This window comes from Eupeodes corollae, chromosome 1 (genome assembly GCF_945859685.1).
Source record: "Eupeodes corollae chromosome 1, idEupCoro1.1, whole genome shotgun sequence".
Lineage (NCBI taxonomy): Eukaryota > Metazoa > Arthropoda > Insecta > Diptera > Syrphidae > Eupeodes > Eupeodes corollae.
The window spans coordinates 131,178,696-131,194,749 of NC_079147.1; the positions used below are offsets into that span (position 1 = coordinate 131,178,696).

The 16,054-nt window shown below is 31.5% G+C and overlaps 1 protein-coding gene across 1 annotated transcript in view; it reads left to right on the plus strand.

Moving 5' to 3' along the window:
* The window catches only part of LOC129939714 (uncharacterized), a 55,574-nt gene continuing 39,520 nt past the window's right edge, over positions 1-16,054 (plus strand). Inside the window, exon 1 of the mRNA XM_056047829.1 lies at positions 1-686. Within this exon, the coding sequence (XP_055903804.1) occupies positions 330-686 (357 nt within the window). The 5' untranslated portion in view covers positions 1-329. The remainder of the gene's footprint in view (positions 687-16,054) is intronic.

Genomic DNA, 16,054 nt, shown 5'->3' on the forward strand with positions numbered 1-16,054 from the left:
ATAATAAACCAATACGGTCGGGTGTAAATTTCGCCTTTTCTTTAAATTTTTCATTTAACAACGCAACGCACAACACAATCAATTTAAAATATGAGTTACTATTAATCATTTAACAAATTCAAACCTCAGTAGTATTTTGTGCCTTTTTCAAACCTTAAATATAATCTACATATGTATGTATTTATTCAAATAAAAGTTAGAAAATCTCCTGTGACTTATTCTACCTCGCTCACGTGTTTCAAGTTATTAATAAATTAGTATTGAATTTAATTAATCGTTCCATAAAATACCGTTCGAAGTTATTGTTGAGTGATACTAATAGCTTTTAAATGGAATCCGTACAATCGAACTCATCCTCTAATAAATTCATTCAAAATATTGATAATCTTCGCTATAACCCAGCTTTGGGTGAAAGGAATCGAAGTCTGGAGAGCGTTTTTCTTGATCCTGATCAAAGAAATGTTTATCAAGAAGTTACTCTACGACGAGCCATTGCCGCTAAGTTCTCATCGATTACTAAAGATAGCATTCCGAATACTCCACTCTCATCACCGTTATCAAATTCTGAAAATGACCTTAGATTTCATATGAGACGTAAGTCAAGATCGGAGACACATCTTAACTATCAGCCGGAAGATTCGGGTGGGACCACCAGTGTTCCGGATGTTAAACACAGCAAGGGAGACGTAAGTTCTGTTAAGAAAGTTCTTTAAGAAGTATCTACATAATTTCTCATACAAAAGAAACAATATATTAAATTAAATTCATCCCCCAAATTAAAATATATTTACGGAATCAACTTTTCATTAGGGGAGAATTTTAAACATGCGTTGCTTAAATAAGTGTATGCATTCTTCTCGGAGTAGTTGAATCTGTCTTATAATATGTACACTTCTGAAGGATTATGAACAGAGTTAAATCTTACGATATACATACATATTATATCACTTTCAGTAAATTTTCTTTCCAAATGTATAAAAAAAAGAGAGGAGAGTGGGTTGCATAGACTGGCGACCAAAAACAGCTACATACATGTGATATTTTTGAAATAAGCCAAATTTTCAACTTAAAAACAAAGTATCCAATACAAAAATGTAGTTTAAAATGTTTTCTAACGAGACCTTAAACCAATTTACTAGTTATTGTTCTTATTTTAGGATGTTTATAACATTAATATTTTGCATAAAATTAAGTAACTTCGGCTCAATTTTTTTTGTAATAACATTTATTTAAAATCGATAACATTTTTGTTTCTTGGTACATGGGAAACCAATCGTACCGTATCTTTTTGGAAGTCCTTCCAGCACATCTCTACACAATAATTGACAAGTTTGTTGAAGTCAATGGGCAGGCTCAGGCAACATAAGAGACACTCCTCAGATAAGCTACAAGTCCATTACGATTTGTATTTTGTATTGTAAAGCAACATTACTTATTTCTTTTTTTAAATTGACGAACCCTTTAACAGAAAGCATTAAATGAAGTTATACAGAAAATAAATAAATGATAAAGTAATAAAGTTCAGCTTTCAGTTGAATGAAAAAACATACTCAACTGCCATTTTGATAAAAGTAGACTTGACTTAATAGTTAGGGATATTTTTCTTGACTAACTTTCCAGTCGACTTTCCATTAAAGTTGCTTTAATTAGAAGGTAATTTTTTAGATACTAGAAACTTGCCTAAATTTCAAGTCCCTTATGTAGTGTGAACCTGCCCAATATCTCTGCTACTGTTCTTAAAATTATATTTTACATAATAATGGTATTTTGAACGTACAGAAGTAATAACAATGGACTTAGATTTTTGGGAACATGTCGATAGTTAGCTATTGATAAAATTGGACTGCATCCACAGCCTTTTGGGCAATATCATATAGTTAGGTTAGATTAAGAAAGCAGTCTTGGTTGGTTGGTCATGCTATCGTCGAATAAGATCAATATGTGTAGTATATGTATATAGAGGCAAACCAATAAGAGTCGTTTGACAGAACCGTAAAGTTCTTTTACCCAGAGTTGTAAATTTTCAAGTATCAGTACCAATACAAGTATCTGGTACTGGTACAGGTACCTGGTACAGTCCTTCTACTAGCATTAACCCCAGCTTCTGCCTTGAATTTACTTATGGCAAGCCTTGAATTTGAAGTAATTCTCACTATCGTCCGCTTCTTCTGAAATGGCGTGGCTTTCAAGCCTCTTCCTTTGTGGTCTTGTCCATAAGTAGTTGTATACAACTCTTGAACTTCTTCTAATTTAGCAGGCTATAAAACGTATGGATATTTCCTTAGATAGACCCTTACCTCTACCCACAATTCTTGATCCTATCAAATTAATACTCATACTAAGTTCCCAAAAAACATCAGAGTATCCTTTTATCTGATTTAAAACACTCTAATAGGTTAATTTAGATCTTGTCCTTATCCATGTGGCACAAAAAACAGGTACTTTTTATAACCTTCTTTGGAACAACCACCAACAAATGTTTGTTTGCAATAAACAATAAATTAATACTTACCTCATTCATTCCACATGTGGGTTTTTCCAAAAAACCTAAGGGTTTAAGAAACATTGGCAAATAGAAAACGAAAAAAGCTTGTCCCTATTTATTTGACACGAAGTGTATATAGTTTCAACTTGACAGTTTTATTAAATCATTTCCATTTCACAACTGCATTGAAAATTTTTTAAGAATTTTTTTTTTTTTTAATAATTAGGGAACACTAAAAGGGTTTTATATACCTTCAATATGCCAAAGACACATTTTGAGCATTAGGAAAAGAGGGAAGGGTTGGATAGGAAGTGTACATTGATTTTAAATTTCTGAACACTTTACATTCGCGTAGTACGGGTAAAAAAAGAATCTCTGTACTTCATAGTACGGTCGAAGTTGGGCTCAGGGTAAACTGATGGGCATTCCTAGAAGCGCGGGTATTACGGTTAAATTGTTTAATAGCAACTGGCTATTTCACTAGAGCATAGTCCGTTAAAATAACGGTAACAAAGGGTGAGGCAAGAAACCTTGCGTCGATGTTCGAGTGACGTAAACGTGTTGATGATGTTAATGTCACCAATCATTTTAAAAGTTCTTTTTTGAATACTGTCTAAAAGGCTTAATTAAGTTACTGGAGCACCAGTCCAGTGATGAGAGATATATTCAAGTTTCGGACGTATGTATGGTTTTGTAGATGGTAGCCAGATCAGACGGAGAGAAAAATTTCTTGCAACGTCTAAAAAAACCTAGACATCTTGTGGCATTTTTGGCAACATCGCGTATGTGATCGCTCCACAAAAGGTGGTTGCTGATGCACATTCCGAGGATGTCAAGATTTTCCGTTTCGTTGATGTAAGTGCCTCTCATAGATAGTGGCAAAGAGGGTTTATCTCGCTTAACAATACAAGACAGCATTGCGTTTGCCGTTGCAGTTCCACATCCGAAGAGGAGGGTTGTGAGTCTGGAAACGAATATAAAAAGGTAAGAGTTCTATCGTCAGGGAAACAATGTATTGTATTAGAAGTAGCAGACAAGAGGTCATTTATAAAAATGAGGAAGAGGGTCGGAGACAAAACGGAGCCCTGGGTCACACCTGCATTTATTTTATGAGTTTCAGACTTGAATCCGTCCAAAACAACTTGAATTGAGCAATTCAAAAGAAAATTTCTAATCCAACGAAGAAGAGATTCGTCAATACCGAAAGCACGCATTTTCTATAAGAGAGCAAGATGCCTGACTTTATCAAATGACTTTGAAATATTAAGTGCAATAATTTGTTTTTGTCCAAAACGACGTAAAGATTTGTTCCACTGTTCGGTGAGATGAACCAAGAGATCAACAGTGGACCTATTGCTACAAAAGTCGTATTGCCGGTCATTAAGAAGCTTTCGTTCCTCAAGATATTTCTTAAGCTTATATAATTAATCAGCGTTTCCATGACCTTAGAAAGAAGGGACGTTAGTGTTATCGGTCGGTAATTTGGGGGAGAAGAAGATTCGCCTTTTTTTGGGATTGGCTGAACAAATGCAGTTTTCCAACTACTCGGAATGTTTTATTTGCAATTTTTACTGCATTTTCGAAAACAAAATTTTGAAATAAATTATAAATAACGGGTAAAAATTTGTTGATCCAAATGTAGGCGGAGAAAAAATAGTACCCACATACAGAGTTGCCACTTTTAAATTTATTTTTGTTACTTGCTCACATTTTCATTTTTTATTCCAATTGTTCAGTTTAATCGAAATGAAAAAATATTAACTCTCAATTTACTCTTTATTTTCAAAAATTTAACACATACATACCTACTTAACGCATTTTTTCTCATGATGAAGGCTCGATAATTTATGCATTCGCTTCTTTTATATAATATGTGCATAATTTATTGACAAATGGTATTTGGTAATTTTTATTTACAATTTTGGACAAGAGTTTATTTCAAGTAATGAATTTCACAAGGAAAAATTAAAGATTTACCTAAAATCAATTTGTTGGGTACGACAAAATTTTGTTTACATATCGTCGCCTCAGAAGCAAAGTTTTCTATCTCAAAACTCACCGACTTTGAGTTGAGTATAAGTACACAAAAAATCACAAATAAACTGTCAAATTGTCATTAAAACACTTCTTAAATTGAAGGCATGAGGGCATAAGTGTCGTTTTACATTTGAGATACCATTACTAAACTATTCAGTTCCATGCAAAACGTCATTTTGTGGTGTTTTTTTCGCACGAACAAGTCTTAATCTAAAAATGTCAGACTACTTCGAAACGAAGAGGTAAGTTTTATTTTCTACGCTTTTTTATTTGTGACATTTTGTAAGTCTAATAAGTCTTAAAAAAATTGATACTTTTCGTTTTAAGTCATTTTTGACAATTAATTTAGTACTTTACTCATTCTACTTTGAAAGAAAACAAAAAACGAGGCTGGGATGCGACCCAAACTGATTACTTCCCATCTCGTCTGTCGATTTGTCTTGCTTAAAAGTTTGTTGGTTTTCTTGTTGGGATAAAGAAGTTTGTGAGTTAAATTATTTAAAAAAAAAAAAATGTAACCAAAAATTTACACCTTTTTTATAAACTGCTATGGTAAAAAAAAACACCCACGCAATTTTCTTGAGAGCCCTTTCTGCATCTTTCTGCCTTTTTTATCTGTATAACAAAATTTATTTCAAGTCGACATCTCTTCTGGTTCTTGAGGTATGGACGACGAAAAAAACGTCGCGAACGTACAGACGTACAAACGAACTTACACACGCACTCACAGGCATCTTTCTAAAAATCTTTTATTTTGACTCTAGGGACCTTGAAACGTCGAGAAATGTCAAAATTTTCAATTTGACAAATCGGACCCATTACAAGAACTTCCTATGGGAAGTTAAAAATGTATTATTTTTATGCCAAACGACATGCCTAAGTGTGTCTGTTTTTCAAAAGACATTTTAATTTTTTTTTTGTTTTACGACTTTAAGCTCTTCGCATAAACTCTAGACGAAAATTAAAATAAAAAAATGTATCACCAATCAATCAATTAAATTATTCACCAAGATGTAAAATCAATTTTAAAATAACGCCAAATCCAGCGTTAATGTAATGCGGTAACTCTACTACAAAGAAGTCAAATAAAAATAAACTCAACAAGTTTGCCGCTGTTCGTCGCATGTCGTACCTAAACCGACGCTTCGCGACGCAGTGAAAAACAAAAAAGAGTCGCATGCAACGATGTCAGTTTGTTTTGAATAGTCTTCGTATAAACACGAATGTTGTATCGATGTCCCGCTCATGAAAAAAAAGAATGTGTGTACATAAATCGAATCTTGTTTTCTTCGGTATCGTTTTATAGAATGTTTTGGTTTTTGTTATTATCAAATTGACAAAGTGTAAATATATTTGTTCGTTCAAAAAAGGTTATAATCCATAAAAGGTCCATTCTCATTGCTTCAGCAACACAGAGAAAAGTAGAAAAATTAAAAATTGTATTAAGTTAGTGTCGTGCATCAAATTTTGTGGCAAGTTTTCTCAATCTCTCAAACTTATTGCTTGGTCACATATTTTTGCTAACGCTTCTGGTTTTACCACTTAGCCATCCAAGCTGCAACTTCCAAATAAAAGTAGTTAAATAACCAGTTTCCGTTTCAAAAGTGTTGTGCGTAATCGGGTAATATTTTAACTAAATAGGTATATGTTTACATCCGGATTTTTGCATCCTTAACTTCCTGAACAAAAAAGTGCGGTAAGTATGTACAATTGTATATATGTACGTATAGTAAGAAAAAAAAACACTGAAAGTATTTACATGTATGAATCTTTGATTAATATTTAAAAACAGATCATGTTCCTTATTTGATTGATATACATATGTATGTACATAGGTACATATTAATGTTAGAGAAAAGTCTCCTAAATATGAAACTGATTTGAATTTCTTCAAATCTGAAAAAAAAACAAACTGAAAAATAATACACATGTATGCGTCTGGGCAGGTATGTAGATAGCTCTAGAAGCCGAACTGTCCCCTAAAACGAATAATATTATCTACAAAAAAATGTCCTATTAAGTTTGGAAATAATTTTAAGTGTAATCATTGAAGAATAAAAATGTTTCCACCTCACTTAAAATATGTTTAGCCAAGGCTATAAGACATTTGAAGCATAATGACATACCTATTAAGAGAAAACTAAGCACAGGAGAATTAAAGATCTTAAAATATTTTGAGATATGTCAGAATATGGTCACAAAACCTATAGGTATCTGATAAATCTTTTGCGCGGACACAAAGTTACCGTTGTTAATTATTAATACTATTTGATATTTTTTAATAAAAATCATAAATTGTTATTATCGTTATCAGCAATCAAAATTATTGATAAACAATGAACCTGCTTCAGATTTAAGATCATTTTCAACTGGTTGAACATTGGTGATATGAATTTTATAGTTGTGGATGTTGATTATTAAATTTTAAGTCAATCGGAAATTTCTTGTTGGTAAAATTTATTTACACATCAGATAAGAGCATGTCTCCTTTAGAATATTCTTTTCTGAATATGAAGCTGAAAAAGATAAAACCGTTGCATAACATTAAAAACACATACCTACATATTTTTTTTTTATGATGGTACTTAAGTGAAATATGTACGATTGAAAGATCTTCCAATATTGGCATATTTTTGGCAAAACATTTTAACCAGTTTTCGATTAACATAGGGCAGGTTCATACAACATAATGCACTTTATTTACAGTCAACTTTGCTGAACTTTTTTGAGTGCATTGTAAGATATTTAAAAATTTCAGAATTTGACTACCAGGGGCTGACAAAGTATACACAGTTTTGAAAGTATTATAATGAAATTTAATACAAAATAGTAAAAATATTTTACGAATTAATAATGATCACTTAAAATCACTTAGTAACTATTAAAAATAATTATTAATATGTAATACTGGGGGAAAATACTATATCAGTTTGCAAAACAGACTTTTGACACTTAACGTTACGTTATTCACTTATCTTATACTACTTTCAAATAATAACTATTACTAAATATTTGTAAGTAATCAGCAAACAATATAGACAAAATCTAACAATATTCATCTTAAAAGTACTAATGATGATATATATACATAAGAAAGGATCATACGCGGATGCTTCAAACTATCGGGGCATTTCCTTCTTGAATGCAACATATAAAATTCTTACAACGATGATGCAGAAAAGGCTCAACAAGTGGATTAAGTCTCAGAACATACTGAAAGAGTTTCAAGCAGGTTTTAGAGCAAGCTACTCTACAATGGACAATATTTTTGTACTCCGAAGTCTTGCAGAAAGCTTTATCGCTCAAAAAAAGAAATTATATGTATTTTTCATCGACTTTCAAGCGGTATTCGATACAATAAATAGAGGTGCCTTATTCTACAAGCTATATAACGCGGGGTTATCGATGAAATTTGGACGTGCGCTAGAGAATCTCTATAGAGGAACACGAGCGGCTGTATGGAATGGTGCAGAGTTGTCAGATTGGTTTGTGACCTCATCCGGAGTAAGGCAAGGCTGCACATTGAGCCCCACTTTGTTCTCACTTTTTATAAATGACCTGATTGATTATCTTCCTGGTGGCGTGGATTTCGCAGGAACACATATGAAAGCCTTATTATTTGCAGATGATATTGTCATGTTTGCGTATTCGCCGGAAGCGTTACAGCTCATGATAAACATGTTATATAATTATTGTTGCTTATGGAACTTAATCGTTAATACGCAAAAGTCTAAAGTGATGATATTTAAAAACGGTGGTGGAAGAAATGCTTCTAACGAGAAATGGTCATTTAACGGAGAAGCCTTAGAGTGTGTAACCGAATACAAATACCTAGGGGTAATTTTTACGAGAAGTTTGAGCATGCAGAAGCATTTAACTGTGAAGTTAGAAAAGGCGAAAACAGCCATTAACATATCATGGAAAAGATTCTTCATGAACAGAAACATTGCGCATAGCAGTAAACACAAGGTATTTGAAGCAGTATCGGAGAGCATACTTTTATATGGCGCACAAGTTTGGGGATGTATGAGATTTCAAACGGTGGAAAAACTCTTGACACACTATATTAAAAGGATATTTAGCTTACCAGTCAACACACCAAATTACGTGGTAATGCTCGAAACAGGACTATCACCTTTACACATAAAGACCTTGAAGCTGCAAGCCGATTTTCTTCAGTACATATTCAATTAATCAGAATCCAGATTAGTCAAGAAGGTAGCTATCAGTGCCATACACGAACGAAACAGCTGGTATAGAGATTGGTCAAAACTAGCTGAAGAATGCAATTTAAGCTTTGATTTAAACCTGGAAAACATTGGTAGTTGCAAGACTCTCTTCTACAATGTAATCTCCAAGGTGGATGAGAAATGTAGAGCTGAATATATAGCTGAAGCCTCCAGTTCCATCTACAGAACAGTTTACAGTAGATTAAATCACAATTTGGCAGAGAAAAACTATTTTCATGACTCTAATAAGGTTAATGTTATCGCTACAATGGTCAGACTTCGCAGCGAGCTTATCAATCTGAACTTCATGCCTCACAGACCTGATCTACCATTAGAATGCAGCATTTGCAACATGAAAGAAAGAGAAGACGTAATTCACTTTTTGGGAAGATGCCCAACTCTGAAAGAAACCAGAAGAAGCGTTCTTGGAAGCGATGTTTTATCTGAAGAGCAAGTCGTGGACGAATTGAATCAAATGAACGTTAATAGACTTTATGAATATTGTGTAATTGCGCTCAGATATAGAGCAAGAATAATTAACGAAGATTTTTGATTAAACAAACCTTTAACTGTATCTTATTTGAATTTTAAATTTTATTGGTTTCCATATAATTCCTTATTTTAAACACATATGTTATTTAAAACGGTAATATCTTTGTAATTAAATTAATATAATATAGTTGTCGCTCTGGCAGACGGCAAGTGCCATGTCATAATGATTTTTGTAAATGTAAATGTAAAAACGTTTCTATTGTTAAATTCAAATGTTGATCCAATAAAATCCAAATCTATCTATCTATCTATCTACTAATGATGATGAAATGAAGAACAATACCAATATACCTGACACAGGACTGACGTCATAGGACTGACGAAAAAGACAAATTTGAGATTATAATCAGGGCTAATGTTTTTTTTTGTAAATTCGAATATTAACAAACTACATTTTAACAACTGGTACTCTGGTACAGTTATGGTGGCCGTCAAATTGTGCGACCCGCAACTAACTTTATAACCACTTTTAAAATTCAAAGTGAGATTTGACGTTGAGTCGGCAATATTTCACTCGAATTTCAATTTTAAATAACACACAACGGACTGACGAATGAAACTGAACACAAAATTTCTTATTTTTTAAAATAAAATAGAGAGCACTGCATTATGAAAGTTGTAGTATATATTTTACTATATACATCACAGATTGTATTAAATTTATAAGTTTTCTCAAATCAATGATAATGTTTAATAGACAATTGTTGGTTTTCGGGGTTGTGACATGCTAAAGGACTGACGTTTTAAGAACTAATTGTGTTTTTTTAATAACTTGTATTCAGAATGAAGAACTGAAATTAGGTGACTAAATAAAGGTCTTTCCATTGTTTAAAAATAAATTATAATCTCAATAAAATATAATAATACTTTGTATATATTGGTTTCTGAAATCGAGTTACCCAACTTTTGTATAATCACCCATATTACTTCTTACTTTTCCAATTTGACAAATTGTGATTAGCTGTCGTTTTGACATAAGTGGATTTTACTTGATAGTTAGGGACATTTTTCTTGACTAACTTTCCAATAAACAGTTGCCTTAAATAGAAGGCAATTTTTTGGCAGCTGGTGAATCAAATTCTAGAACCTTGCATTACTTTTAATTCTCTTATGTCGCCTGAACCTGTCCTATGTAAACACCCAATTTTTTCTTGCAAAAGTGACAAACAAAAATTGGCAGCCAATCGTCGGCAAATTTTCTATCAAAAATTAGGCGACTTCTTGAAATCTTTTCTACTATAATTTGTGTTTTCAAATAAGTGGACAACTGTCCAATAATTAGATATTAGATAATGATCTTTCCAAACAACATTCTCTAATTTTTATTTGGAAGGCATTTTTAAGCTGGAAATAACAACAAAAGTTTACAGGGTTTTAAAGAATTTAAAACTAATAAAATAGAAAGAAATAAGAAGTCATCGTTCGGCAAAATATCGAACAAAATTTAAAAGAAAAAAAAGTTTGAAAAGAATTGGACGCATGAACAAATTAAACAAGATAGTCATTGCCTGTTTCATATTTGTTTTACTTTATTCAATGTTGCACGGCCTGATATTTTCACTTTTAAAATTTTATTTTTTACTGTCATCAGCCGAGAAAATTGTCTTTAAATTAATTTACCAATTTTTTTTTGTAACCGTGTACACTGAGAATTATAAATTAAAATTAAAATTGTCAGACTATTTTCTAGCAAAAAATTATTTAATATTTCGATGAAATCAACAACCCGCATCAACGGAAATTTTCACTTGATAGAAAATTGGTAATTGGCGCCTAAATGGATGATTTAAAAGTTTGCACAATATTGTAAGATCTTCCAATCGTGTATGCTCAGCTTTAAAAGAAAGCACGAAGTTGATACAAATTACTTAATGCTTCAAATCTAATGGATTTGGCGCAATAATACATATCTAGATAAAAGATACTTTGTTATTACATTAAAAAGAATTACTTTTGCAAATTTATAACCACAGACTTTCCAAAAAAAGACTTCAATAATTTTAATACATTTAACAAAAAGATGCTCTTCCCTTATGTCTATTTGTTTTGCTTAAAAGTTTGTAGGTTTTCGTGTTGAGTTAAAAAATTTGTTAGTTGAATTATTCTTACAAATTTTAAAATTACCAATAATTTGTATTAAATAAAGAAATAGTTTAGTTTGAACATTTAGTTTTGTCAAATAGATTTTTGGTAGAAAAATGTTGTATACCAATTTTGGTAGCATTTCTTAAATTTTTAAAAATTGGATAAAGACAATAATTTCAATTTTTAAAAGAATTTTGAGTCTTAAGAAAATTTTTACCAAGTTTTAGTATTGTTTTTTTGATAGATTTTAATTTTTTTGTAAATTAGATTTTCCTCAAAATTTAAGTATTGTAAATAGTATTTTTTAAAAGATAAAATTAGTTTAAAGCCAATATCTCAAAGTTTGACATTTGAGTCGAAAATGAATTTTTACCTACTTTTATTCGATTTTTCTCAAAATTTGTCCGAATGTTGAAAACAATATTTTTTATAAGTTAAAATTAGTTAGAAACCATAATCTCAATTTTTTTAAAGACATAAAAGTATAGTTTAAAGTATATATAAAAGTAGTTTAAAGCCAACACCTCAAAGGTTTGAAAGATATTTAAGCAGACAATCAATTTTTACCAATTTGTATTAATTTGTTTGTTTAGATTTTTATTTTTTGTAAAAAAACTGTCAATTCGATTTTTCTCAAAATTTTCAAGGTGACAATTTTTTTTCAGTTTTTTTTTGATTTATAAAAAAACCGTTAATTGGATTAAAAAAAATATATTTGTTTGGTATTACTATATTATATAAAGTTTAATTCAAGTCTCTAGTTTTTTTGGTTCGTAAGATATCTAGGATTAACCAAAATTTTCACCTTTTTTTGAACTGCTATGGTAAAAAAAACCACACTCGCAATTTTCTTGAGAGCTCTTTCTGTATCTTTCTGCCTTATTATCTGTATAACAAAATTTATTTGAAGTCGATATCTCTTCTGGTTCTTGAGCTATAGACAACGAAAAACTTCGCGAACGTACGGATGTACGAACGTACGTACCCACGCACGCACAGACATCTTTCCAAAAATCTTTTATTTCAACTCTAGGGACCTTGAAATGGCGATAAATGTCAAAAATTTCAATTTGACAATTCGGACCCATTACAATAACTTCCTATCTGTAGTTAAGAAGACATCAATCAATCCCGAACATACTGAATTTTGCAGCTGTCTCAAGGTTCATTGATATATTTTGTTGATGACCGGCAGGGTCATAAGAAAAAAGCTTTTCCAGAGCTGTAGTTTTATTTCTTAGTTTCAAGTGCTAAGATTTTTTGTTTGGAGTTCTTTTGTTGCTCCGAAGTCTATTTCCATTTCGATCTCATCTAAACCGAAACACTAAATTTCAGGGAAAAATTCAACGCACGATAAATCAACACAGGACAGACATCTTCATTTTCATCTTGAGCCTTTAAATAAAACAAATTATTTTACATATAATAAAAACATGAGACTTACCCTTTACTTCTTAGTTAAGTTTTGTTCAGTTGACCTAAGTTGTTCAATTTCAACGCAACTCTGATAACTTTTTGTCCAAAAATGGCTTTGACTATACTTATTAGAACAACAATTTATTAGGGAAAACTACTTACATATGTTCTTAACCCAAATTAATGCAATCTTGTTTGGTAAAAAAATTTAATTAAAATTGATTAATTATACATTTGTCATTCGTCGCCAACTCACAGTTGTTGAATTCACTAATCTAGCGGAACAAAACTATTTTTAGTAGGAAAAGCTTTATCACTTTAAAGCAATTATCTTGACTTTGATTTTTGCATTTGTTCAACTATAATCTAGAACTCAACCATATTTGTACAATACAAACCATAAACAGAACAATTTGTATCCAGTGAAATTATAATAAATTTATTCACTTTTCCGGAAAACTTGATCGGAGAACATTTATCTGCCAATGAAATAATTTGTTAAGCATATAATTGGATATAGATTGTATATTACGCAGATGAACATATAAGGCATCATTTGTATTTTGTATACCTTACTTTAAGAAATACATACACTAATTTGTTTATTTCTTTTGTACTTTTATTAGAATAAAAGATTAAACAGACAAATTTATTCAATACTTTTTACAGTCAAGATATACAATATACATGCATCCATATAAAATTCGTTGAAATTAATTGTTCGCTATTTTTAGTTTTATTAAAACTTTAATGAAATTATCCTTAGGGTCTCGAAATATTAAATTAAGCTCTATTTAGTATTTGAAATTGCTATTCATCCACTATATTCTTTTGCTTTATTAGTTCAAACCTTGAACTATAATTCCGTTTTGTTATTTTTACCCCTTCAAAATTTGAAAATTGTTTGAATTAAGAAAAACAAGTGAAATAATCTATACAAACAAACAAAATGGTAATTGTACTATTCTTATCCAAAATCCAATAATAGTAATATACATATCGTTAGAAAGATCTTTTTGTGTTGATCAAAAAACTTTGCTATGATTTTTATCGATTCCCTTTTAAAAAAAAGCTGTTTACGAAAATAAAAATATTTATATTTATATGAACAGAAATATACTCTTCTCAAAAAAAGTTGAAGTAGATTTTAGGAAAAAAACGAAGTACATTGAGAAAAATGGGAGTAGAAACCAACAATTTACTTTTTTATATTATTCTACATATTTTTAAATTACATTATTTCCATGGAAAAAAAATACAATTATTTAAGCATCCAATCATATAATTCAATATACGAGTATTAATGTAACATTTCTTCAATGATTTCTTGGTTGTTGGCATCGAAAATGGAAAGATTGGGTACGTTTTGGTCAAATGAAATGACTTTAGAATGTTTTGATTGTAAAGGACGAGTTTTACAAGAAATAGTTACTGTAATCATAATACAGTTTCAGTAAATTAACAAAACTTTTGTCTTTTTTTTGGAAAACTTAAAAATATCTTTTTATGTTGAAAACAAAATCAAATCCAGAATAACACTAGGGCACAGCTGAACAAAAATAACAATAACAAACAGAAAAGAAATAAAATACACGAATGGTTTGCAAGAACTCGCTTATGCATCCAAAAAAGTCTGTTTAAATCTATTTCCTGTAATTTAAGATTTAAAATATGCCTGCAAATAAAATTTGTTTTCAAACATGTAAATGCCATTTGATCTAAAAAAAACCTTAATTTTTTTAATTTTATTTGAAAATCTTTTATGAATTTTGTAAAAAATGATGATCAATTTTCAAAATATAAAATTTCGAAAAAAATCATATTTTTTTAAAATTAAAAATGAAAATAATGACATTTTTGGTTATCAAATAGTATTGAGACAGTATACATAAGAGCTTTTGCAGGAAAAAGTTATTTAGTTCTTAAAAAGAAGCCAAACTAAGAACAAAGATTTAAGAAAAAATTATGAAAAAAATGTATCATTTTGTTATTGAGAAAATTCGAATTATCGATTTTTGACCGTATAAATATGTATTGGGACTACTGTTATTTTTAGTTTTAAAAAAGTAAAACCATACAACCAAACCGAAGAAATGCCCCCATTTCTCCCACTTTTTTCGACTTCTCTACCGTCGTAATATCATGTTTGATTAAGTTAGGTTATAGTGGCTGTTCAAGATGGAAACGGACACACTTAGGCCAGTTTAATGGCTCATTGTGATACCACATGTATCTTGAGGCTTCCTCCTAAGCTCAATGGAACCAGCTTGAATCCCTTACGAAACGTGAGAGGCTGATTATACCAATATGATTTAGATCGTTAAAGAAGAATTCTCCTAGGTAATTCTTGCGTTATCGAGCTAGAGCATGGCGTGTGCTTCTGCAAAAGTCAATTGAGAATACGCCTAGTCTCGTGACGTGCTTTCCTATTAGACAGTGTCCGGTTATGACACATATTATCGAGCTTATATGCGATCTGCTTAGAGAGAGTAAGCACCTTGAACGTTTTAAATCCAGTGTTGGCCAGATGTTTTTTGTGACTTGACAGGTGGTGATGTTGTTCCACCTGGTGCCTGTCCTCCTCACAGCGTTTTGCATTAGCAGCAGTTTACAAGTAGCGATTGGTATGCCCGTACTTGCCAAACGTGGTAGGATGGGCTGTACTGTACCGTTCCTGGCGAGTTCATCTGCCTTACAGTTACCTGGAATGTCTCTATGGCCCGGCACCCAGCAAAGGTGAATATTAAACTGTTGTGCCATCTCCATTAGAGATGATCGACAGTTATGGACTGTTATAGAGTTTGTAGAGACAGAGTCCAGAGATTTGATAGCGGCCTGGCTATCAGAGAAAATACGGATATCAGATGTTGATATCACGTTTTCTTTGAGCCAAGACAAGACTTCTTTTATCGCCAAAAGTTCCGCCTGGAACACGCTACAATGATTGGGAAGGAGAAATGAGAGACTTAATTTCAGTCGTTCAGAGTACACACCTCCACCAACCCCTTCTTTTGTTTTTGACCCATCTGTGTAAAAATGGATTGACTCATCCTCCAAGAATGTTCTATCCTCCCAAAAAGGTCTGGTAGGTATAGAAATCTGGAAGTTTCTGTCGAATTGTAGTTGGGGGATGGTGTAGTCTGTGTGCTTTGGAATTGATTCTAAGTACCTTAGAATTACGGAGTGGCCAATGTTGTTGTTAGTCCACTGCGACGAAGCATTGAGGCGAATAGCAGAGCTTGCAGCTATT